This window comes from Spea bombifrons, chromosome 5 (genome assembly GCF_027358695.1).
Source record: "Spea bombifrons isolate aSpeBom1 chromosome 5, aSpeBom1.2.pri, whole genome shotgun sequence".
In the NCBI taxonomy this organism is placed as follows: Eukaryota; Metazoa; Chordata; class Amphibia; order Anura; family Pelobatidae; genus Spea; species Spea bombifrons.
The window spans coordinates 31245749-31271062 of NC_071091.1; the positions used below are offsets into that span (position 1 = coordinate 31245749).

At 36.7% G+C, this 25314-nt stretch overlaps 1 protein-coding gene across 1 annotated transcript; it reads right to left on the minus strand.

Moving 5' to 3' along the window:
- Window positions 1-227: 227 nt before the first annotated feature.
- Window positions 228-24127, minus strand: LOC128497589 (tetratricopeptide repeat protein 30A). The gene is made up of 19 exons (XM_053467709.1): window positions 23955-24127; window positions 22775-22840; window positions 22062-22271; window positions 21796-21852; window positions 20024-20159; window positions 18925-19029; window positions 13987-14115; window positions 13530-13579; window positions 13096-13248; window positions 12164-12229; window positions 10662-10715; window positions 10287-10352; window positions 9348-9424; window positions 8442-8652; window positions 2890-2961; window positions 2578-2681; window positions 1867-1945; window positions 1588-1717; window positions 228-611 (listed from the first exon to the last, which is right to left on the minus strand). Exons 1-19 carry the CDS (start codon window positions 24006-24008, stop codon window positions 475-477), a joined length of 1956 nt encoding a protein of 651 aa, XP_053323684.1. The 5' UTR covers window positions 24009-24127; the 3' UTR covers window positions 228-474.
- Between the last annotated feature and the right edge of the window lie 1187 nt (window positions 24128-25314).

Here is a 25314-nt window from a genome sequence, read left to right on the forward strand (position 1 = left end):
AGTTTAGAATTTGTAATTAATAACCTAATTCAAGTGATTATTTCATTCTGGAAAACCTCTTTCAGAACAGCATTCTCAGCCAAACATTTCCACACCTGCTATCTTGTGTTGAAGACAAGTCATGCAATGTGTTCCTAGTGGACATTAATTTTTTGATGTGTATATAATGTCATTATATTATGCTTTTCTGCATTATGCAGGGAGAAAACACATTTCAAGAATATATATCTGTTAAAACAAAATATTTTTAATATTTCATATATACAACAGTACTTCATAGATACAACAGTAAAAATATTAATTGATACATCTAGGGATGTGATTTTGGGTAACCAGAATTAACCTTTATCTGGGGATTCATCTGAAATATGTACAGAGTTGCAATATTTTTTCATTATTGCTAACCTAAATGTAACTGTGTTTTAAGTTTCCTCAGATTAAAGCACCATCTGCTCAACTGTAGTCTGAGATATTTTAAATGTTCCAAGAAGCAATCTCATAGATTAATGCTTTCAGCTGTCTAGACTCATAAGTAACCGTATTCTTCCCAATATGCATTCTTTCTTCTTCCAATGGCTGCTCAATCATAGCTGGAATGCTTTTACCGTAAACTGGTCAAAATAAAACAAACAAAAAACACATGAGCCTGTAGTTTAGTATACAATAGTGTTTTTGCTTCATAAACCGCAACAGTATTTCATATTTGCACATCTCCCCAATTGCTGCTGATTGGTCATTTTTTGCAACGTAAAGAAAAACAACTTAAAGAAAAAATCTGATTGCTCCCTTTAGTCAGCGACCGCTCCACAGAGCAGGCAGCCTAATTTGATTGCTTACTCCCATGGAAACCTATTGTGTAAAAAAAAAGTTAAAGCTGCTCTTTTGTGAGATCGGCTGCCAAGGATGCTGGGAAAAAAAACATGAATCCACATCACAGGTGCCTCCATACTTAAACGTTCCTCTCGCTAACAAAAATATATTAAATAAATTGTGTAGCCAATTAAAGAAGAGGTGTAAAAAGCTTAGCTCATTTGTGCAAATACCTATTTGTGTCTTTAGCATAGGTATGAGATGTAATCCCTTCTTATTTGTGTGCCTACTGAGTGATTTATTATGTACTATGTGGGCTTTGTGTGCTATCTACATGTATGTACCTCTCTCTCTCTCTATATATATATATATACACACGCACACACACACAGTATACATGTTTTAAAGATTTTTTTTTAGCTTTAGTTACTTTATATGGATTCAGGCATCCTCCAGGCATCATATGCACCTTTACATTTTTGTGAAGTCACCCTTGCAAGGCATACCTTGTACCACATAGGGGGAAGGGGAAGCTGCAGTAAAATAAATGCAAGTAATTTAATGTGCATTTATCGCTGGGATACTGGAGTGTGGTTTGGGATATATGTTTTGTTTTGCTTTTTTCATTTATACCATTATATCATGTGATCAAATGCAGATAGTGTGAACTGCTAAATCTAACTATAGCAAAACTACAAAAATGTGTCCTGACCCCATCACTCAAAGGGTAACATACATACAAAAGTTGTATTATATGGCAATGTGATTTTGACTTACTTTCACAGTGTTCCAAAAACTGTATACATTCATAGATGACGGTGTCCCGTAACATGATCATATGCTTGGACATGTTTTCAAGCAAAGAAAGAAAGCACCTTTTTGCATAAAACCAGGTATCTGTCCCAAGCTGGGAAAAAAATGAATATTGTTAAAAGGTTAAACATAGTTAAGAAGAACTAGAACTATTTGATTACAAACATCTTATACAAGGTAGGTTACGTATGTTTAGTTGATAAATCTGCGAAACCCGAACGAGCAGTTTATAACTATACTTGCCTTTTTATTATACGGCTCCAAGCTTTTAATAACTCGCGAGATGCCAAACTCATAGTTGCCTTTAGCGCAGTAAAGAGTTCTATTCAAAAAAGAATCAGCAGACTGGTTAATTCCATTTCAGTAAGAAATACATTTTCATTGATTATGTCACCATCTTATTAGAGCTTTTTTGGGGGGATTAGGTTCAGTGGTATATATGTTACATTTAATCAGTAAGCTTCACTAGGTGGACATCGCTATAATGTAGATTAAAATGTTAATGCCCTTTTGGGAGGTTACAATTCAAAAGAAAATGAGACCAAAAATATCATTGCTTTACACAAGCCATATGTGGCAGAATGTAGAATCTTCTGTTTGCAGAAAAAAAAGTAATTCGGAATAAGACACAGGGGTTTTAGCCAGACTGAAGGTGATTGCAATGTATTGCTGGGTAAGGTGTGAAGGAGTGAGAGTCAGACCTGACATCTCCTCCACGTCAGTGTTTTGGTCCTTATAAGAAGGTGGTCCTCATGTGTGACTCAACACGCCAAAGGAACATTGGCCAATATTGTGCCATGCCACCGGTTTACCTGCTTTCCTGTATGGTTTGACAGCATGTAGAAATCACGTGGCATAAGAGTTCAGAAAATTCCTTTTCTAGAAACTTTGCCTGGCAATCTTGGTTTCCTCCTCATATATTTTTGCACAGAAAAAGTATTCTGAAAGACTTACCCAATGACCAGATTTACTATACAAAGGTGGTAGATTTTTTTATCCGGGTAATCGTAGGCTACCTGTTCCTCTTCTTTCTCAATCTTCCTCATGAGTTCTTCTGCCTAAAGAGAAAATGAGACAAAATAATGCAATACAACTAAGAAATGCATAATCCAACGTGAATGCAGTAAAATGTCCATGCACAATGGACTCCAAAATCACATATAAAAAATAATTTTTTCCTTTAAATTACAGTATTGAAGCAGTAATGTTAGCTTCATGGGCTTTTACATGTATAGAACACATATGGGTTGACTCAAGCATACCTACCTCTTCGTTTTGGTTAGTCATAATGTAGGAAACACACAGATTTGCAAGGACAATGGCACTAACATTCAAGATCTAAAAGAGGGACAAAAAGAGAATTGTTTATTACAAAACAATACAATTCACAGGATTTGTAAACCAATTGGAACAAATAAAAGAAAACCGATATGATTAATCTTTCTTAAAACAAACACTAAGTTGGTAATAGATGTCATGCAGGTCTTGGGAAACCCAGGAGGCTAGTGGATGCAAAAATGCCATACATATATACAACTTTGATTGTCTAAGAAGTGAATAACGCTCTGTACTAGAGCCCAAAAGGAAAACGTTGGCCAAAGACGAGCCCTGAGATAAAACTTTTCTCCGGGTGTTTACCAATGAACCTACTTAGGACCGTAGCAGATTCCATTTAGCTTTCCTTCCAGTTCCTCTGTGATGTTCTCCTAAATCAGGGGCATCCAATCTGCTGCCCTCCAGCTGCTGCAGGACTACATCTCCCACAATGATCTTTCAGCTAAGGGGCTGGCTGAGGAGTATGGGAGATGTAGTCCTGCAGCAGCTGGAGGGCCGCAGGTTGGACGCCCCTGTGCTAAGTGAAGACTACTTTGAAATCAAAGGGAGCTGAAGTTGTGGTAACTCCTGGAGGCTGGGAATTGTTAGGAGAATGAAACATTTTCTAAGCACACTCATGCATGCCATGAACCCCAAAAAAGTAAAGCTGAACACAAAAGGCTCTACTGACATTTAACTAGTTTAAGTTCATTTAAATAATTACTTGTTAATCAGAACATGTGTTTCCATTAAGCTCATGAGAAAATGCTTTTTAAACTGTGCTAAGGTCTGTATTGGAGCTTTACAATTTACAATAAATTTAAGCATTTTTAAAATAGCAATAATAAGGTGCATTTTAGATGTGCCATTCTGTATTTTTTTGGAATAAAAAAACATGTACCTGAATACAGGATACACCAAATATTTGAAAGAAACATGATTTATAATCCATGGGGCTGTTTTATTAAACACTTCTTTTAAAAATATTTTTAAATGTTTTCACTTTTTAGATTTATTTTACTTAGTTTCGAGAGAGGCCCTAAGGTCAAGAGACCCTCTGATGATGTCAGTGATTATTATTACTATTTTTATTTAGTTTTATTATTGTATAAGAATAATTGTAAACTTTAGTACTCCTCACTCTTCTCTACCTACCAATTACACATCGATCACAAAGCCGGGCTTCATCTGAGCCTTTTCATTCTCAAATCCTACGCTTTGTGTTTCAATATACTTAAATGGGAACTGTTGTTACGGTTTTGAAATTATTTTTCTGGAAAGAACCTATAGCGCATACTTGTTTGAACAATCAGTGTAATTGTTTTGGAGATACCTACAGTTTTATTATATTTTATTATATCTTTTCATGTGAAAACACTGAAGAAATGACTTCATGAACCTCTGGATATGACGCTGAGCACGTGCACTCAACTTCTTTGGTCGACCATGGCGAGGCCTGTTCTGTGTGGAACCTGTTCTGTGAAACCGCTGTATGGTCTTGCCCACCGTGCTGCAGCTCAGTTTCAGGGTCTTGGCAATCTTCTAAGCCATCTTTATGTAGAACAACAATTAATTTTTTCAGATCCTCAGAGAGTTCTTTGCCATGAGGTGCCATGTTGAACTTCCAGTGACCAATGTGAGACACACCTGAGACCTTGTAACCCTAACGAGTCACATGACACCATGGAGGGAAAATGTCTAACTGGGCCCAATTTGGACATTTCCACATAGGGAGTGTACTCACTTTTGTTGCAAGGTTTAGACATTAATGGCTGTGTGTTGAGTTATATTTGAGGGGACAGCAAATTTACACTGTTATACAGGCTGTACACTCACTTCTTTACATTGTAGCAGAGTGTCATTTCTGCAGTGTTGTCACATGAAAAGGTATAATAATATATTATTTAAAAAACTGTGAGGGGTGTTCTCACTTTTGTGAGATACTGTAGCTTAAAAGTTCAAAGTGAAGCAGTGTCAGTCCTCTCTCATCTCCTCAACCCATGCCTACAAGAAACTATTTTATAAACCTATGTAATAGAGTTTAAAGAACCATTTACTGTGTATGCCTGTGAAAGTGGTTTAACTACCCACTATAGGTTAAAGTGATTATTCATCTACATTTAGTTCCCTAAGTGGAAGCTGATTGGTTCCGGCATCCTTGGTGTATGGACTGGGGAAATGGGAGGCAAGTTCATTAGTGGAAGCACCAGTTGTACAGGTTGTATACCAGCAGACACTGGACTCATACAGTATCTACTCAAGCAAAATGGTTGCTCGTTCTAGTATACGTCTGTAATCATTTTAATAAATACATTTAATTATACTAAATAGTATGAATGTTACAGGCCAGATTTTGCCAAATTGTATGTTCAAAGAAACACCCCAGCCCAATCCCAAAGTAATGTATGTTGGAGTCAATTTTGTTTTCCACTTCCCGGGCATGCTTGGACCCCTTTTATTATAAATCCAAATTATATGTCTTGCTGTGAGATATGATGGTGCTATATAAATAAGTAAATAGAAAATTTTAATACTTAGATATGTCACCTGTACATAAGCAACATGCACGTTAAGGTGAACTTGATGTCAGGTGGAATTTAACTTGTAACCCTTACATTTTTGAAAGAATAAAGGATTAACTAACACTGATTGAACTAAGGAATGTTTGGAGAAACAAAAGCCTATGTTAAAGCGCTTAATAAATAGTTAAATAACAGGGATATTGTGGGTCCTTGGTGGACAGACCCTAGCAGTAGTAGTATGGGCTGGGGAGAAAAAACTGTACAAAAGCCAGGTATTTAGGACTAAATGATACAGAAGCTCAGTGGACAGACAAACACTGTGAGAACATTCTTGTGTCACAAACACAATGCCAACTCCATGCAATACCAGAAAAGGGGAAATTAAAGGAATATTGGCACATTCTCTTTTTTTTACCGAAACTTTTCTCCTGCAAGGGCATCCCTCAATGTTACACTGTCCCAGCTATGAAGCACAGGAGAAAAATAATGATTAAGACGTTACAACAATGTCATTACTGTAATTTTTTATGTATTTACCATTTAAGTGTCGGGGTTTTGGACACATTTTTTCTACTTTGGTGCCTGGGCCATTTTCTTCTGTAGTTAATCTATAGTTAGCTTTAAAAGACTTATAAACAGCTTATAAGCTTTTCATAAACAACTAATTTGCATATCCTATCACATAATATATGGTGTAAATGCAAAAACAAAATGAAAACCACCCTTTTTGCACCACTTTTATGGATTATGTCTCCCCTCACCCATGCCATAAGCATGGCTAAGGGTGATTGGAGTCGTAGTTCAGAAAAGATCATCTGCCCATCTTATTAGCAAAAAGAAAAACATGAATTAACATTATTTTCTCCAGCTTTGTGTGTTCTTCATTTGTATGGGTCACAGTTACTGACCCCTGCATGTTAGCGGGGATAAATTCATTCCTGCATGCTGACCTGTTGAGCTGTAATAGATCAGCTGGAAGCATGCAGCCACTTTCACTATTTAACAGTACATCACATGTTAGCGGGGATCCGTTCATTCCTGCACGCTGACCTGTTGAGTTGTAATAGATCAGCTGGAAGCATGCAGCCACTTTCACTATTTAACAATAAATGACATGTTAGCTGGGATCAGTTCATTTCTGCATGCTAACCTGTTCAGCTGTAATAGATCAGCTGGAAGCATGCAGCCACTTTCACTATTTAACAGTAAATGACATGTTAGCGGGGATCAGTTCATTCCTGCACACTGATCTGTTGAGTTGTAATAGATCAGCTGGAAGCATGCAGCCACTTTCACTATTTAACAGTAAATGACATGTTAGCGGGGATCCGTTCATTCCTGCACGCTGACCTGTTGAGCTGTAATAGATCAGCTGGAAGCATGCAGCCACTTTCACTATTTAACAGTAAATGACATGTTAGCGGGGATCAGTTCATTCCTGCACGCTGACCTGTTGAGCTGTAATAGATCAGCTGGAAGCATGCAGCCACTTTCACTATTTAACAGTAAATGACATGTTAGCGGGGATCAGTTCATTCCTGCACACTGATCTGTTGAGTTGTAATAGATCAGCTGGAAGCCTGCAGCCACTTTCACTATTTAACAGTAAATGACATGTTAGCGGGGATCTGTTCATTCCTGCACGCTGACCTGTTGAGCTGTAATAGATCAGCTAGAAGCATGCAGCCACTTTCACTATTTAACAGTAAATGGCATGTTAGCAAACAGCCGCTCCATGGACGCATCAGTGCCTAAAGAATTTTCATTTTTCCTCCACTTTTTGTTCACGGTCTCCTCCACGTTTTGTTCACAGATCATCTGTATTCTCTACTGTGCTATTTAACCCTTGTTAAACAGCCTATGTTGTCTGATTTTCACAAATATATATATTTGCGGGATAGCTTTGTACTGTGTAAGAGACTACTATTTACAACATCACTTTTAACACTTTTAAAACATTGGAGAGGCCTGGCCAAATAAGTTCACAATCATAATAGGGCTATAGCTACAATTAAACTGGATACTTACTATATTGGTTCTTATATTTTTTTACAGCTTCCCCACCAACAATTTCATAGGCCAGAAATAAATACTTGGTCATCATGCTTTTTGAAAAACATTGAATATTTGTATAAATCTTTGTGATGTATTTCTGTACATTTACAAAGAAAGCCTAAAACACTTGCAAAATCTTACACTTCCTGGCTTGGTTTACTCACTCAATTGATAGAAATGTATATATTTTACAGTAATAATTATAAATAAATTATACACACTTCTAATCTAGACTTGGAAGGGTGAGTTAAGAAATGACTATTTTTAACTGATCATTTTTAGCGGCAAAGCCCAATATCTAAAACAATAATTCAAGCTTTATGGAATTTTATGTTACAAAATCAAGTATATATGTAGCAGCCTACAAATGCACAATTCAGAGATAAGGGTACTTGTTATTACATATACACTGTTCTTGCATATACCTGCTTCCCCCAAGTTAGCTTGGTGGAAATGCATCAAGATTTCTCAGTAGTTGAGAACTTGTAGAAACCAGTGTAGATACTACAGAGAAGTCATATGTTTTTTTTCTAAATAGATACATGATGGCATAGATGAAGCTGCCATTGAACAAATAATACACTGAAACTAATCTAAGTAGTTTGGGTAAGCTAGTGACTGGACTAATGGTATTCTGTTGTAAATGCCCACCCCCATAGTTGGGAATCTGAATAGATTACTGCCTTAATTTTTCCAGCTATCCCAACATCTGACCAGCCGTATTTAAATCCTCGAGAACTGTATTTTTGTCTGAAAACCATACGGTAGGTTTCTTGGCAGCAAGGGCTAAAGTTGTCCTGGTTTCCCCCAACACACAGTTGGTAAGCAGTCAAATTTTAATGTATTATTTTGAATAAAACTTATAAACATAAATATCTGTAATGTGACACATCACTTCCAAAAAGAATGAATATGAAATTTACTTACGTTGTCATAGTGTTTTTTGACAATTGGTTCATAAAATCCAATGGCTTCCTTGTATTTGTTTTCTTGCATGAACAGGACATGAGCCACATTCAGTTTCCAGACATCATGCTCATTGCAAAACTCAACCGATTTCCGGAAAATCTTTTCCACCATCTGGTAGTTCTCCATATTCCAGTAAATTTTCGCCTGAGCCATCAAAACAGGGATATACCTATCAATGTATACGAGAGATGCCAGTGATATAGCTGAAACTCCAAAAATAAATAATCAAAATACTGCTATCTATATTATCAGCAAATAAGATCCATGTTTTTATTTTATTAATAACGCATAAAAAATATGATCTGCAGCTGAAATAAAAAAAATTGGTATTAAGGTAATAATATTTAGCATTTCAGTTTGCCAAGCTTTTTTCATATAATTTTATCACTGTGAACACTACTACTGTATTACGATACTAAAACAGATTTTGTGTAGGATGATCAGTTTGCTTCTGTTTACTATACTTTAATAACAAATTACATTAGGCTAGATCTAACATTCTGGAAGCTAATTTGGAGTAGATTGCAAACAAATTTGGTGACAAAACAGAAAGTTTCCTGGTGGAAAAATATATATATATATATATATATATATATATATATATATATATACACACACTAGATTATATGGGCAAATAGACAGGTTTTAAAAAAAAACTGTACATTAGTCTGAGGATCGTTTACAGTTTTTTAGGCACAAATTAGACCTGGAAATGACGAGAATTGCTCAATCTGCAGAGGAATATTGACATTACCGTATGGTAGATTTTACAAGTACAAAAGTATTACTACTGATTGATTAGTCATTTATTTAAGAGAATTTACCAGTCTGAAATATACAGAAAAATCAGAGTATTATTCTCACTTATCAAGTGCTTCATCGTATTCATTTACAGCTTTCTTAACAGCCTCATCATCTCGGTTGTGCCTTGCCTCTTGCACCTGAAAAAAGGATGGCTTTATTACAAAAAAAAAAAGCTTTGTAAATTGTCTTCCATAGTTAATAGGTTATGGACCCAACTTTTTTGGTCCTCGAGACGTCTGCCCCTACCAGATAAGCAGTCAAGTCATAGATAATATATATCATATATCTATCTAGCTATCTATATATATATATAAATTGCACTATAAAAATGAGACCTAAAGCCTACGGGACAAAGAATCGTCTGGAGATAAAAATAAGGGAGAGGCAAAGTGAAACAATGTAAGCTTCCGGAGGGTAGCCATTAATGATTTGTTTCACTTAATACATAAGGAAGATAGCGATACATTTTGAAGGCATTTTTGTAACACACATATTTTTTTTATATAATAATATATGGGATACGATTACCTGGATCTACAGGTAACTCGGTTTAACGGTACATTATATGATATTGATTCTCTTTTTCAGCCACTTTGTAAGCAATATATTGTGCTCAACCAAATAGAAGATCCACGCGAAAAATAGCAGCATGATGCTGCAAAGTTATCCTAACCTCCAGTTCACCAAACAGATTCCGTGAAACTTTTACCAGCTGGTCATTGTTGGTTAGAGTTTCATAAAATTGTGTTTGATTTTGAAGCCCCCCATTTATTTGAAGTTAAAAGAAACCTGCATTTCAAATGCGTACCAGATAATGTTGCCAATGTTGAAACATGGATTGTTGCAAATTAATCGACTGATAATCATTTCAGCAAGGACCCCTTACCTTTTTTTCCGTAAGTCTATATTGTTAAGTGATGCACTACTTGCTCTGTGTACCCATTGTACAGAGCTGTGGAATATGATGGTGCTATAGAAATTGATACATCATAATAATACCTGTTTTGTTAATTTTCTTAGTTGTTCAGTGAGCATCCCTGCTAGTTCGTCAAGCTTAAGGAAAGCCTATAGAGAATAAAATGTGAGCTATTATATGAAAGTACAAAACAGGGTCAGCAAATTTGTGCCTTGAAATGACATAAATCACAAAAAATACACGTTATATAGATGTTTTGTGTTTGAACAGAGTTTAGGAGGTTTACAAAAAAAATAAAACATCATAGTGGTAATATTAATAATTAGTATTTTGCAATAAATAATATACATCACTACCATATTCTGAAAAGCTAGGCTGTTTTCTTAGTCTGGACATATTTTGTGCAATATCTTTGACGCAGCTATATAGTCATAAGATGTAACGGAAATACAGCATACCTCATCTGGAGCTGTCTGGCATGTTATCAGGGCATCCAGAAAATCATATAGATACTGAAAAACACATTAAAACAACATATTTTACAGTCATGCATAGTGTTAAAATGTATTAGAAAAATTCCCAATTTTTTTTTTAAACTGTGAGTGCTTGTGGTTTGGCTAAAATTGCAATCAATTTTTTAGCCAAGTCACAAATTGGACAAAAGACCCACTCGCAAATTCACTAAAGCACGCCAGAATTAGCATTCACAAAAAACTTACACACAATTGGACGCAGTGGATGTGAAAGTATGTGAGTTTAAAAAACAGCAGACAAATCACAGACTCATTAACCAGTGAGTTATACCACTGTCTCAGGGGTAGGGTGCTCCAAAACTCTTGAAAAAGGAGTTGGAAAGGAAAGAAAGAAAGAAAGAAAGAAAGAAAGAAAGAAAGAGGGAGAGGAAGAGAGAAAGGAAGTCAGGGAAAGAGTCAAAGACAGAGGGCATGGGAGTGAGGAAAGTAGTGAGAGAGAGAAGGAAGGAGTGAGTGAGTGAGTATGTATGTATGTTCGGGTGATTGTATATGTGTGTGTTAGAGGGGGTGTGTATGTGTAAGTGTGTGCTAGTATGGTTGTGTCTATTAGCATGAATGTGTCTGTGTGTGTTAGCATGCTAGCATAAATATGTACCATTCATAAATCTGTACACTACCATAGCTGTTTTCATGGAAAATAATGACATTTCTAGCTGTGGTAACATATCGGCAAAAGGGTTTTCTAATGATCAATTAGCCTTTTAAACTTAAAATTGGATTCGCTAACACAATGTGCCATTGGCACAGGAGTGATGGTTGATGATAAAGGGCCTTTGTACGCCTATAAAGATATACAGTTATAAATCAGCTGTTTCCAGCTACAATAATCATTTACAACATTAACATTGTCTACACTGTATTTCTGATCCATCTGATGTTATTTGTTTTTCTGTCAAATATAAGCAAACTTCTGGGCTACTCCAAACTTTTGAATGGTTGTTTATGTCATGAGTGTGTATTAGAATGATTGTGTATGTGTAAGTGTGTGTTAGTATAAGTATGTATGTGTAGCATATGTGTGTTAGAGTGTAAATATGTGTGACAGTGTGTATATTATTAATTAATGAGTGGCAAGGGGCTTATGGGGCTGCCTTACATGCTCCCTGGGCCAGAAGATGCCAGCCATTCCCATCACTGACTCATTTTTTGAGCAAAACTGTGTAAATTTGCTCTATAATGCAGGTGCACAATTTCACGTTTCCTAACATGTTCCAAGGCACAGCATTTTAGGTCCAATACAAGATACACACATGGGGCAGGCCTACCAACATAGCTCGTACCTCAAGTGGGTCAATGATTTTTCCTTTTACCTCAAAGGCTATTTTTTAGTTAACATGAGGAAATAATTCAACATTTATTGATTGTGTTTTTAATCAAATTATATTTTTTTATATATTATTTCGATTATATGTTCAAGAAAAACTTACTGGTGTGAGAAATTTGTAAGTCAGATGAGCATTCTCAGCAAGCACGTCTGCTGCAAGATCAAAGTACTGTGGAGAAAACAGAGCACAGCATTAATAATATTGACATACATATAATCTGTCTTCTGTTAACAATGGAGGGAAAAAAATTTCTCAACATTTCAGATATTGCTAAGATTTTACCAGCTCTGAGCTCTGTTAGGCCATAGGAAAAGCACATATAAAAACAGAAATCTAATGTCATAAACGCTTTAGGACACAGAAAGGAACTGAATCCCAGAACAATCAAATCAATAACTAAATAAATGGATTCTAAAGTGTATCCTGTATTAGTAATTCATTCAAAATACTAAAATGATGGGTGATATCAGATTCCCTTAATAGGGTAGCGTCTCCCTATGTGAAAAGACATAAAGGCTATGTACTTAAAACACTAAAAAACATTCTCTCATTAAACTGTCTCAGTAGTCTCTTGTATTCAAATTCTAGTGTCGACACCTGTGGTGTGGACCGGGCCACCAGAGGAAGCGAGAATGTATGACCTGCAGTAAAAGCAAGAAAAGAAAGCTACAGGTGAGGTAAAGGGGTGTGGGAAGGAGTGAGAATTAGCATGACTATGTATTTGCAAGTGTGTGAGAGGGAGTGTGTGTTACATTAATGTGTAAGTGTGTGTATGTGAGAGGGAGTGTGTTAGCATGAAAGTGTATATATTTGTGTGTTAGCATGAATGTGTACGTGTTAGCATAAGTATGTGTGTTAGTGTGAGAGTATGTGTGTGTTAGCATGAGTGTGTAAGTGTTATGTAAATATGTTAGTTACCTGGGAGGCAATTTGGCTTTACCTGCACCTAGGCCAGAAGGTGCAAGCCCTCCCCTGGTCTCAATCACGGTCGGACACATAATGAATTTCAAAATGTCAAGTTACAATTGAAATACCTCATATTTGCAGTAGAGTAGTAAGAGGTTTCCAAATGTTTCTGGGGGGAACGGATTCTGCTGCAGCAAAAACTGTAGTTTCTCAAAGCCTTCAGTGGGTTTTGCATCCATGTTCATCAAAGCTTGATTGTGAAGAGTAACTGGGTCAAGTTCCTATAGTTGAATGAAACAAAACAGAAAAGCAAAACATTGCCATTTATAAAATGCTTTGTAAGAAAGTGTTGGGGTCACCTTTATGGATGTGAAATGGCCACCTCGTAAAATGTATCACTGCACATAAGTAAATTAGACTCTCACTGTGAGCTCAGGGCATGGGAGTCAACATGAATAGGATATAAAGCTCTCATATTCAAGGACTACACTGTCACTGTACACAAATAAAAAACTGTCTGGCTCCTTTTAAAAGGGCACTGGGCAAATGCCGTATGACTTACCTCTTCCGATCTCGGTGGCATATCTGTCAGAGCTTCTTGTGCAGCTTCATCTAAGAGCAATATAAAAAACACTTATCACATAATAAATCAGTGATAGACTGCAACAGCAAGTTACTAGATCAGTTAATGTTAAAAATTCTCATAATTCCCTGTATATATAAAAAACGTGGTTCAAAAGCCTTTTGTTATAAAATGAATTATAGGTGTAATATAAATGGATTTCTTTATGTGCACCAGAAACTGTAACGGCAGTGTGCTTTAATTAGATATCTGTAGCACTATAAGCAAACTAAAAATGGTTATATTTTTATAGTTTCATGTTAACTAAGTTAGTAAGTGCATAGTGCTGCTTTAATTGTCGATCTGATGTTGGGCATACTATTGAAATCAGTATCTTCCAGTATATAACTTAAGCCAAATATATTTTTATACTTAATGATGGGTTGACAATTCTTACAATTTTTTAACTGGTATTCGATAGCGGCTTTGAGATTAAATGCTTCAATAAGCGCTGTGTCATGTAGCACCAGGGTGTTTCCAACACTTCGGACATCAATGCCTTCTGTGGTCATGCCAACACCAAGCTCTAAATCAAAAGAAACCAAAAATGTAATTTTCTTTTCCGCACAAGCCTCAATTTGTATAGATCTTTGCACCACAGATTTATATTAAAATAAGTGAAACAAAGTTTACTATGGAAGCAAGAAGCTAGGAATCCTGTTGCAAACAGTAACATAACATACACACTTCCAATGCAAGAGATAAATCTATAACAAGCAACTCAATAGGAATTATTGCATGGATTGCAATTGAGAAATTAAATAAAATAATAATTTTAAAAAATAATGATGATCTATTTTATCTCCATTAATAAATATGGTTTTATATAACACTGCTATTTTTCTACTCTTTCTACTGAAGTTCATGTAAAGATTGCTGTCCTATTACTCGTGATAGATTAATCTCCAAAATTCACTCCAGCCTACTGTGTCCTGCCAGTTGATCTACCTGCTTCACTACTGGCTATGATCAGTTGCTTTGCCTAATAAGAGTATAATTCATGCTGATCTAATACACAGGATTTTCATCAATTACAGCACACTGCCTTTCCAGTACTACATGGACTTAACAAACTAGGATCTAATCACCATTGCCCATAAAATGTATTGTGTTTTTCCAAGGTTAAACCCTTAAGGGTACCGCTGTTTTTTAAATTATTTTGTCTCCCTTATGACGATGTAACGTTTTTGCAGTATTTGAGTTTATAGGTGAATAAGTACAAGTAGCACATTGCTATTTCAAAACCATTTTCTTAAATCTGGTCATTCTGCCCCAATGTCCTATTTGGAACACCTTTGAATCCGGTCAGTTAAATGTATCCCCATCAAACCATATATGTTTGAAAACTAATGTATTTCAAAAGCTACTACTTTAACTCTTCCAATGCACTAATTCCACTAACAGCCATTGTCAAATTTTGTGGTGTGATTTTACAGCTTCTGGTAAATATCACAGCCAAACAATACCCCAATATGTGTTCAGCAACATCTCGTGAATACATGAATGGGTTTGTCAGGTTGTTAAGAGGCTAAAAGGCCACATTTGGTACATGCTCATTTCAGGTTGGTCATCCTTCACCCATATGTTCATTGAGAGATCTTTGAAGCCGTCTATTTACCCCATCAAACCAAATACTTTTGAAAACTAGACACCCAAGGGTACTTCAAATGCTGGTATTTTAACTCTTTCCATGTCAGGATTTTTTGTTAATGTAATTTTGCTCATTGAAATAAGCTTTTTTTTTAATATTCTTTGGCTTTTTAAAAAATGTTTCTTCTTTTTTTTATTTATTTTACTAATCATATTGTGGTCATTAAGTTGGGTTCTATTGACTTGCATGGTTGAATGAGTTATACCTGTATAAAACAAGCAGGGCGAGGTGACTGGGCATATAAGACGACCCCCAACTTTTCCAGTTAGAAATATAGAGTTTGGGCTATACTCAACGTATAAGACTACCCCTCTACCCAGTATACAACAACCAGCCAATCACGGCAAGCAATGTACCTTACCGGTGATTGGCTGGTTGTTGAATACAAAGCCTGATTGGATTGGGTGGGTCAGCTCTCCCTAACATATGCCCATCCACACACATATACACGTACACACCAGCTTACAAACACACATATACACATACACTGCCCTTACACACACATGTCCATACACATACACAGACATATACATACATACATACACTGCCCTTACACACACACACACACACACACACACACACACATATACACATATATATATATATATATATATATATACATACTAACATACGCCTGTCCATACATACACATTTATACACTGCCCTCACCACACACCCCTGCCTTTACACACACACATGTATGTATATATATATACACACATATACGGTGTATATATATATATATATATACACACACCAGCTTACAAACACACAAATACCTACACTGCTCTTACACACACCTGACCATACACATACACTGACCATCTCACACCAACATATATACACATACAGTGCACTCACACCCCTTTCTCCCCATCTCTTACCTTTCTCATCTTCTTTCTTCCATTCAGTTGTGGGAGCGTGAGGTCAGTCATTTCAGATCTCTGCTTTACTGCTCCCTCATCACTACGCGCCGGCAATTGATGCCGAGCGCCGGGACATGACGTCATCCCCGCGCTCGGCATCAATAGCCGGCGCGTAGTGATTAGGGAGCACGGAAGCCGAGGTCTGAAGTGTCAGACCTCGAGCTCCCTAATGTTGGGCTAGTTAGAGGGAGGTCATGATCTTCCCAACCAGCCCTGCTCATCGGGGCCCGGTGATCAGGGCTAGTTGGGGAGATCACGATCTTGCACCTACCTCGGCGTGGCCCTGAAGACCGGCCCAGGGGAGGCGGCTTCTCCGCTCGCCCCTCCCCTAGAGATTCGTGGCTTCGTGGGGAATCTCCAGCTCGGTAAGTTTTAGTACCCGGCGTATAAGACGACCCCCGACTTTTGAGAAGATTTTCTCGGGTTAAAAAGATCGCTTTTTTTAATTACATTTATTACAAAATATAAATATATTTCTATATCTATTCTGACAACTTTCCATCAGAACCTGCATTAACTTTTAGAGCAATTTGAGCTACAGTAGCTCGTCTGTTGTATTTGACCACAGGGGCCAGTCTTAACCCCCCACATGCATCAATGAGCCTTGGCAGCCCATGACTGTTGCTTCATGACTGTTCACCGCTTTTCCTTCCTTGGACCAATTTTTATAAGGTACAGACCACTGCGGATCGGGAACACCCCACAAGAGCTGCATCACACTTTGGCCCTTGTCAAAGTCGCTCAGACCCTTATGCTTACCCATATGCTTTACCCAACATGAAATGTTCACTTGCTACCTAACATATCCCACCAACTGACAGGTGCCATGATAACAAGATATATATATATATATATATATATATATATATATATATATATATATATATATATATTACACACAAATGGTCTATTTATGGTTCTATGACATTATAGGGAAAATAAAATTGGGTTTAAAATTTAGATGATATAACAACATCTCTCCAATCTCTGTCTATTGCAATTTCAGTTGCTAATAAAACATTAACAGCCAGATATAATTGTTATCTGTCTTTTAAAAACAAGATCAAGATGAAAAAAAAATTGAAGTTTAAGAGAAAAATCTAACTGAAACATAGGTTTAAAGACATGTTATGCTATTCTTATTTTTTGTAGTTTATTGCAATATTGAATATGGAACCTTTGTGTTTATGGCATCTGCGGCAGGACTTAGATACCAGGGGATAAAATGTACTGACCTGAGAGGGGACCATATACCAGCGATTAAGGAGTTTCAAGAAATGTTCTAGTAAATTGACACAGTGGATAGCTTTCTTCATATCAGAACAAGATTGAAACCACATACCTAGAGGTTTTGCTTATACTGTTTCCCCATTTAATCAATCATTGAAATAGTCTTATCTTTCTTGCTAATGCAATTTAAGAGGTTCATTTGCGCATCAATTTCTGATTAAATTGTTTGTCAATAAACTCATCTAATAAAGAATGGTCTCAAGTAATTTTTAATCCTCTAAAATAAGTAAGAGTATTTATATTTTAGTTGGATATCTGGGAAGGTTAAAGCAATATTATTCTCATAGAGATATGCAAGATTTAGGGTCTGGGCTGTAAAACTTTTAAAACCTCTAATGGGGTAGTAATAAAACTCTGAACTTGATTTTCCTAAATGCACACATATTGTTTATTAAACTGATTACAGGATTACGTTGATTATAATGGAATTTTTACTATCTTTGGACTAATCCAATAGAAATTAACAGGATTACTAATTTTACAATCAGCTTGTTCACAAGCATACCACCCCATTTTTAGATTACATTTTACATCCCAGGTGAGAAACTGTGTGAATAAAGAAGCTTGATGCAATTTGATAATGTCTGGATATCCAAGTCCCCCATGTTCAATTTTCTTGTTCAAAACATTTACTACAAATCTCAGTTTTTTGTTAGCCCAGACATATACCGTATTTCCTCGATTATAAGACAAGGTTTTTTTCAGAGCAAATGCTCTGAAAAATAACCATCGTCTTATATTCGAGGTCATCTTCTGACTACAAGGCTTAGATCCAGATCCCCCGCAGCGCTGCATACAACCTGCGCTGCTGCCGCCGCCACTTCCTTTGGGGCTTCTATTACAGAGCGTCGGCATCACATGACCTTCCGGCCAAAAGCATCTAAGACCGCTGTCATATATATCTCCAATCTACCCTATCAAAGCCCTTTTCTGCATCAAGAGCTAAAAAAAAATTATCATAATTTATCTTAACGATAAGATTAAATATTTTGTGGGTATTATTGCTACCGGATCCGCCAGATATAAAACCTGATTGGTCTTGGTAGATCATATCTGACATAACTTCTTGTAATCTTCCCGCTAATACTGGTATTTTTGAAAATATTTTGATATCAATGTTTATCAATATAAATCAGAGATAGGTCTATAATTTACAACATAATTTGGATCTTTATCGGTTTTCAGTATAGGGTAAATTACTGCTTGAGACCAGGTGCTTTTCCTTGTGTTAGATTTTTTATTGTGCCTGGCACGTCAATTGTTATCAAGGGGTTAAATACAAACTATTCTACGTACACTAATTCTATTCCTACAGAGCTAAAAACAGGGTACATATTGGTCATTTTGACCCATGGTAAAGCAGTGTAACTGCATATGTATTTTTAATTATTTCAAGTGATGCTTGAATACTTTTCATATCAATTTGATGAACGGGGGGAAAACCAAAAATAATGTGATGTTGACTCACCTGGGTGCTCTCGGATTCCTCGTTCAATAATATCTGCAATATGTTTTAAAGCAGGTGCATACTGCTTCATGCTATAGTAACACAAGGCAATGTTGTAAGATAAGTCTGTCAAGGAAGAAATGAACAAGAAAAATCAGAATTACAAATAGATTATTCTGCGTTTCAATCGGGCTACATAGGATGTACAATTGCTAAAATGCTTAAAAGGACAACTGTTACAAACATAATGACTAAAGTGGACTTTAAAAAGCAGACCATGTTGTGCATTGTGGTTAGGCAGCATTAGATAGCTCTATACCTGTTGGAGAACTACAACTCTTATGATGCTTAGCTAGCTATTACGATGCTATTTTCTTTTAGGATAAGTGCTGGACATCATAAGAATTGTAAATACGTTTCAGATGAGAACTACTTGTTGGCAACGTCTGAACTGTAGTACTGTATTTGCTTGATTTTAAGGCAAGGGTTTATTCAGAAAAAAATCACTCTTATAATTGAGGTCGTTTTTAATTCAGGCCTCAGATCTGCGGTACCGCCACACAGCCAACTGAGCCTAGGGGCATGACACTCACCCTCACTCATGCAGTCTCACACTCTCTAACACTCTCATTCACCACCCATTTTCCGAAAGTACATGGATAACAGAGCTGATATCGAGGAGAAGCGGACAAAGAAAGAAGATAGAAGAACAAGAAGAGGCAAGAGAAGAAGTGAAGCTGCAGTCAGAGACACAGAATGGGTCGGTGAGGAAGGTACGTAAACATTGACAGAGAGAGAGATAGTGAATGAGAGTGTTAGAGAGATAAGTGGGAGAAACGCCAACAGGGTTGTCTTATATGAGGCCTTTTCCTTTTTATTCCTTCATTAAGATCCAAAGTTTAGGGGGTTGTCTTATAATCAGGGTCATCTTATCCACATAATATATCCTTCAGACCCAAACATGCTAGACAAATGCATAGACTGTAAACCAAGTCTTTGCCACTGAATGGGTTATACATGTACCCAGAATGCCCCGGATGCATTCCCCAATGCACTACTCACAGCTCTTGGAAACCAAGAAAGAGGCTGAATTCTAATGCTTCTGGAACATTTTTTTTACCTTGTTTGTAACCCACGACTTGCATTGCAGTAATGAACTTTTTGCATGCTTCTTCATATTGTCCTTCTTTGTACAGTAAACATCCCAAGTTAATATCGCTGTCTGGATCATCAGATGGTATCTGCTCTACCATACTCTACAGGGTGCCAATAAACAAATGCAAGTTAGTGCTGTAAATCTATACATAATAACATAATAAATACCCAAATACAGGCTGCCTTTGATTATAGGTCATACTCTTAAAGAGAGAGTATTAAATGTGACACTAAGCTATCATATGCATCAAATTGGATACATTTGGGGATATATATATAAATACACACACATATATACATCAACAATTATTGGCACAATTGGTAATTATGAGCAAAGAAGGGTGTAAAAAATATCTTTATTGTTTAATCTTTTGATGTTTTCTTCAAACAAAACACAAAAATACTCTGCTCTCATGGATATCAAACAATTGCAAACGTTGTGTTTGCAATTGTTTGATATCCATGAGAGCAGATTATTTTTGTGTTTTGTTTGAAGAAAACATCACCAAACATCACCAAAAAATTAAAATAGTTAAATGTATGTGTGGCACAATCACTGGCACTCCTATGAATTCATGTGAGAAAAATATAGTTTAAGTATATTCCCTTTGATATTTTACATTTTAGTACACTTGTGTGACTAGGAAAAGAAAATTGTGACTTCCTATATCACAGGGGTATAAATATTCGGTAACACATAGGCCAAATTCCCTTAGTCATTCATCGCAATGGTTAAGACCAAGTAATATAGCTTTGATGTGCGGCAAGAGGTTGTTGAGCTTCTTAAAATGGGAAGTGGCTATAAGAAAATAGCAAAAGAATTGAAAATGCCCATTTCCACCATCAGGGCAAGAAGTTCCAGTCAACTGGAAATGTTATGAGTTAACCTGGTAGAGGATGTGTGTCTATATTGTCTCAACACACTGTGAAGAGGATGGTTCGAGTGGCTAAAGATCTCAGGATCACAACTGGAGAATCACAGAAGTTAGGGGTAAGAAAGTCTCCAAAAACTACAATCTGACGTCACCTACGTCACCACGGGTTGTTTGAAAGGGTTTCAAGAAAAAAAGCCTATACTTTCATCCAAAAACAAATTTCCGTTTGCCAGACACTACTGAAACTTCAAATGGGATCAGTTTCTCTGGTCAGATGAAACCAAAACAACCTTTTAGTAATAAACAATGGGCAGTGGTTGGATTTCAACAAACAAAATCAACACAAAAATGGTTTACATTGCCATCTCAGTCCCCTGACTGAAGAGGATTCCACTTGCAATGGCCTAGAAATTTGAAGGCTCTGAAGAGATTCTTTATCCAAACTCATCAGGCATTATAGGAGACAACTCAGGGCTGTTATCTTGGCAAAGGGAGGTAACACAAAGTATTGACTAAAAGGGTGTCAATAATTGTGGCACACATATATTTCAACAATTTTTATTTTGGGTAAACCTGTGTTGTGTTTGCAATAGTTTGATAACCATGAGAGAAGAGTATTTTTGTGTATTGTCTGAAGAAAAAAAATTAACGGGTTAAACAATAAAGATCACTTTCTCATCCATCTTTGCTCATATTTACCAACGGTGCCAATATTTGTGGAGGGCACAGATTATATAATTTATAGTGCTACCTAACTGAAAATAAAGGAATTGAATACTTATCAACCTACTATATGAAGCCAAAGTAAAATCAAATAAAAACATAACCTTTATTGGCATATAATAATAGACCAATCACTTACCTTTGCTCCTGAAAGGTCCTCTTCTGCATACTTTATAGACGCTTGTAATTTTAGCATCTGTAACACATACAAAACATATATAATGTAACAAAAAGAATCATTACATATATTTTAGTATTTTGTAACATTACAACTAAGGAATTTATTTATTGCCTTTCGTGCTGTCTTTTAAAAGGTGCTATACAAAACCAAAACATACTATTTTCTGTGGACTCACTTTTCCATGAACATAATCACCTATGTAAGTTGAGTATTACGTTCCTTACCTTACTCTGATATGCAGGGCTGTCCAATTGAAATGTTGCTTTCATGGCTTCGGGATACATACATGCCTTGTATAAAGACTGGGCATAGTATAGTTTGTATTCCTCAACTTCAGGGCTAATTTGAGTAAGCTGTTCATAGCAGTCAGCTGCGTTGGCAAAGTCTTGCATCTGATAATAACAGTAACCAAGAAGGGACAGGCCAGCCCTCGACTAGAACAATAACAACATCATATTAACATGCGGGTCATAATAATGTTAGATGGTTAACCTCACCAAAGTAAATAACATGAGGTATTAAAGTGTAAAATTCATCATTCCTAGCTATACTCAGGCCAACTTATCTAAAGATAAGAGGTTTTTTGTCGGAATGCGCATAGTAGCCAACTGTCCTTTGTATACTGGGATATCTGAATGCAGGTACTCTTTGATAGCCCCTGCCAGAATAATAAAAAAATAAGCATGGCTTTGCTTTCTGTTATTTGGCAAAGACGTAGCAAATTTAGCAAATTTAAATTAAGTACATTAAGTACATTGTTAAGCACTTTAATTGCCAGTCTTAATATGTGGAAAATATACAACCCCATGTGTAGTAAATGGTGTGTTCGATACAGATATATATATAATGATATATAATAATGTAAAATATGCCCTTCAAGACACAATACTTCTCAGTTACATGTCAGAACTACTTCTTATGAATAACATTCAATTACCCTGTATTGTTTCTGAAGTTCATGGCTGAGTATTTGTATCGCTTCTCCGTATCTTGCCTCTTTTATCTGCAAGGTAATAATATAAAGACAAAATAATGCGATATCGTTCGTATTTGCAACAGACTGTCACTGAAGTACCGGTAATTGGTCATTTTACTGTTTCGTGTTTTCACATCAATACTTTGTGACTCTGACGTTAAATCTTCCTCCAGCACAGGCAAAGCCAGAGCATTCATGGCAATTTTTATCGACATCCCATGATGCTTTGACGGAAACTGTATCAGAATCCTGCTTTCAGTCTCAAATAGAATGCTTGCTGCTTGTGAATTGTTATGGCAAACGAACATTTAGCCACTAGAGACATACTCACAACGTAATACATCCTATGTCGAGTAGTTATTACATTTAAAACATGTAATATGGTAGCTTTAACATACAACATTACTTTTTAATGACAAAAAAGTTTAACAATTAGGAAAAGGGACTGGGAAAGGGAACATACGTATATTTCTTAATATCCATTTCTATCCATATAGTGACTTGATTCAAAATATGACTTGATTCACCTTCGCCCGTAAAAGAAAGTCTTCAAATTTCTTTTTTAAATATGTTTTCTGGCTCTACGGTTTTCCCTACTATCTTTATTCATGTTGTCCTCTCACTCAAGTCAATTATTCAAACCTGACCACAGGTCAGACCACAATGTCACATCAGATCAGTCATTTAATAAGTAAATGTACATTAACTTGATGTAAATGACAGACACAGAATTTGACAGCAGATACGAACCATTCGGCACATCTAGTCTTCCCATTTGCTTTGTCTGCTTTAATGAATCAAAGTTAATCGGTCCTTGGTCTCATCTTAGATTCAGGATAGCCATATGCTAACAGTGTTAACATCTACCACTTCTGCAGGGAGATTGATCCACTTATCTACCGCTTTCTCAGTAATGTAAATTAAAAATGTCCTTACACACTTTATCTAATGTTTTGATTATTTATTTTAAAAAAAATTTCAAACTGTCCAACACTGTGGTGCTGCTCTGAATTCTTTTATTTGTCGTAAGTCAGTACTGCAGTACTGCAGTCTCCGTCACGTATAGGTTACAATCTTTTATCTTCTCCCCAATTTCGCATTCACAATCAGCTATGCATGTCGCTACCATATTCGTTCTCACCAGTCTGTAGATGGTAGCCGTGTATTCCCCATCCTTGATCTGCAACATGGCCATCCTTCCGCGATATCTGTGCCACAGACGATATGACTTACTAGGGTGCAAAGAACCCCAACAGTCTCCTCACAGCACACTCGTCGCCAAGGCCGCTACCTCTGTACCATAGCAACCAAGCCGGAATCTGTCAGCCATAGCCACACCTCTTCCGTCCTATCCAATCAACTGAATCGGCTTTGGTCACACTTTTTTGTAACCTAAAACTTTATTAAATCTTACACACACACACAAAACAATCCACCAACCGAAAGCGGTGTTTGCTGTTGCTGGGGGTCTCACCGCCTCCTGACAACTGGAAGGTGACAACAAACGTTCATCTCTTTGAGCAGGCAGTTCGAGGTTGATTTAGAAAGAGCAATTCTGCTTCAAAATGTGCAGAATGTATTACCCTGGCAATCAGTGATTTGAAGATCCCATTGCTGCTGTAATAAGACCGCATTAATTTGGTGTGGAAATTCGAATTAGTGTTTGGAATGTATGGGGATGTAGGTGCTGCAGGTTTCTATTTTCAGATTTCAGAAAGAGATTGTGGCAATAAAGATTCTAGCTGACAACCATGTGCACAATAAATACATCTACAATCATTTGAGTGGTAGATGATTTTGTTTTTCTGTAGAATAATGCAAGTTGCTCCTTATATATAACCCCATTATGCGTGCTTTTACATGCACAACATGTATCAAACCCAGCAACAATATTTGCATATATGTTAGTAAATATTAATGTCTGTATATTGATGTTGATGATGTAGCAAGTTGGTGCGATACCTTGTGTCCTCTAAAAATAAAAATCAATATCAGTACCGTCAAGCTTCACATGTCATTTTTAATGAGATCTGACTACCTTATTAACACTGGTGATTTACAAATGCATCCTGTTTCCATAGCAACGACATGTTTATATATTCACACATTTCACAGGTCACTTATTCTCACGAATGGAAACCCCACTCTGTTATACATAACACCACGGTGCTAAACCATCAGCCAGCGAGATATTGGCCAGTTCTTTCAGTTCTGACCATTGCGCCCGCTGAGCGTGATCGAACACCAAAGGAGGCAACTGTTGGTGCTCTAGGTGTTGTAGAGAAACTCCTATCATGCTCAGCCAGAGCGTTAAGGCGTGATCATTCCACAATCCACGTCCCTCTGCTTCTCACGTGTCCGAGCTCCCCCTCTCTGCTTTCCCATCTTCCCAATCGCAGTCCTCCTCCTACTCCCCCCTCCCCGGCTGACTCCAGGCTGCATATCCGGTACTGAGTGTGTCTGGTTGGGGAGTTTCGGCACAAGTCACTCAAATATGAAGA

Coding starts and splice junctions, on each gene's coding strand:
- LOC128497589 (XM_053467709.1), bottom strand. CDS start 24,008: ATGGCCATGTTGCAGATCAAGGATGGGGAATACACGGCTACCATCTAC. Junction 2,962..8,441: donor TCAAAAAACACTATGACAAC/GTAAGTAAATTT, acceptor TCCCTCTTTTAG/ATCTTGAATGTTAGTGCCAT. Junction 1,946..2,577: donor ATAGTAAATCTGGTCATTGG/GTAAGTCTTTCA, acceptor TTTTTTGAATAG/AACTCTTTACTGCGCTAAAG.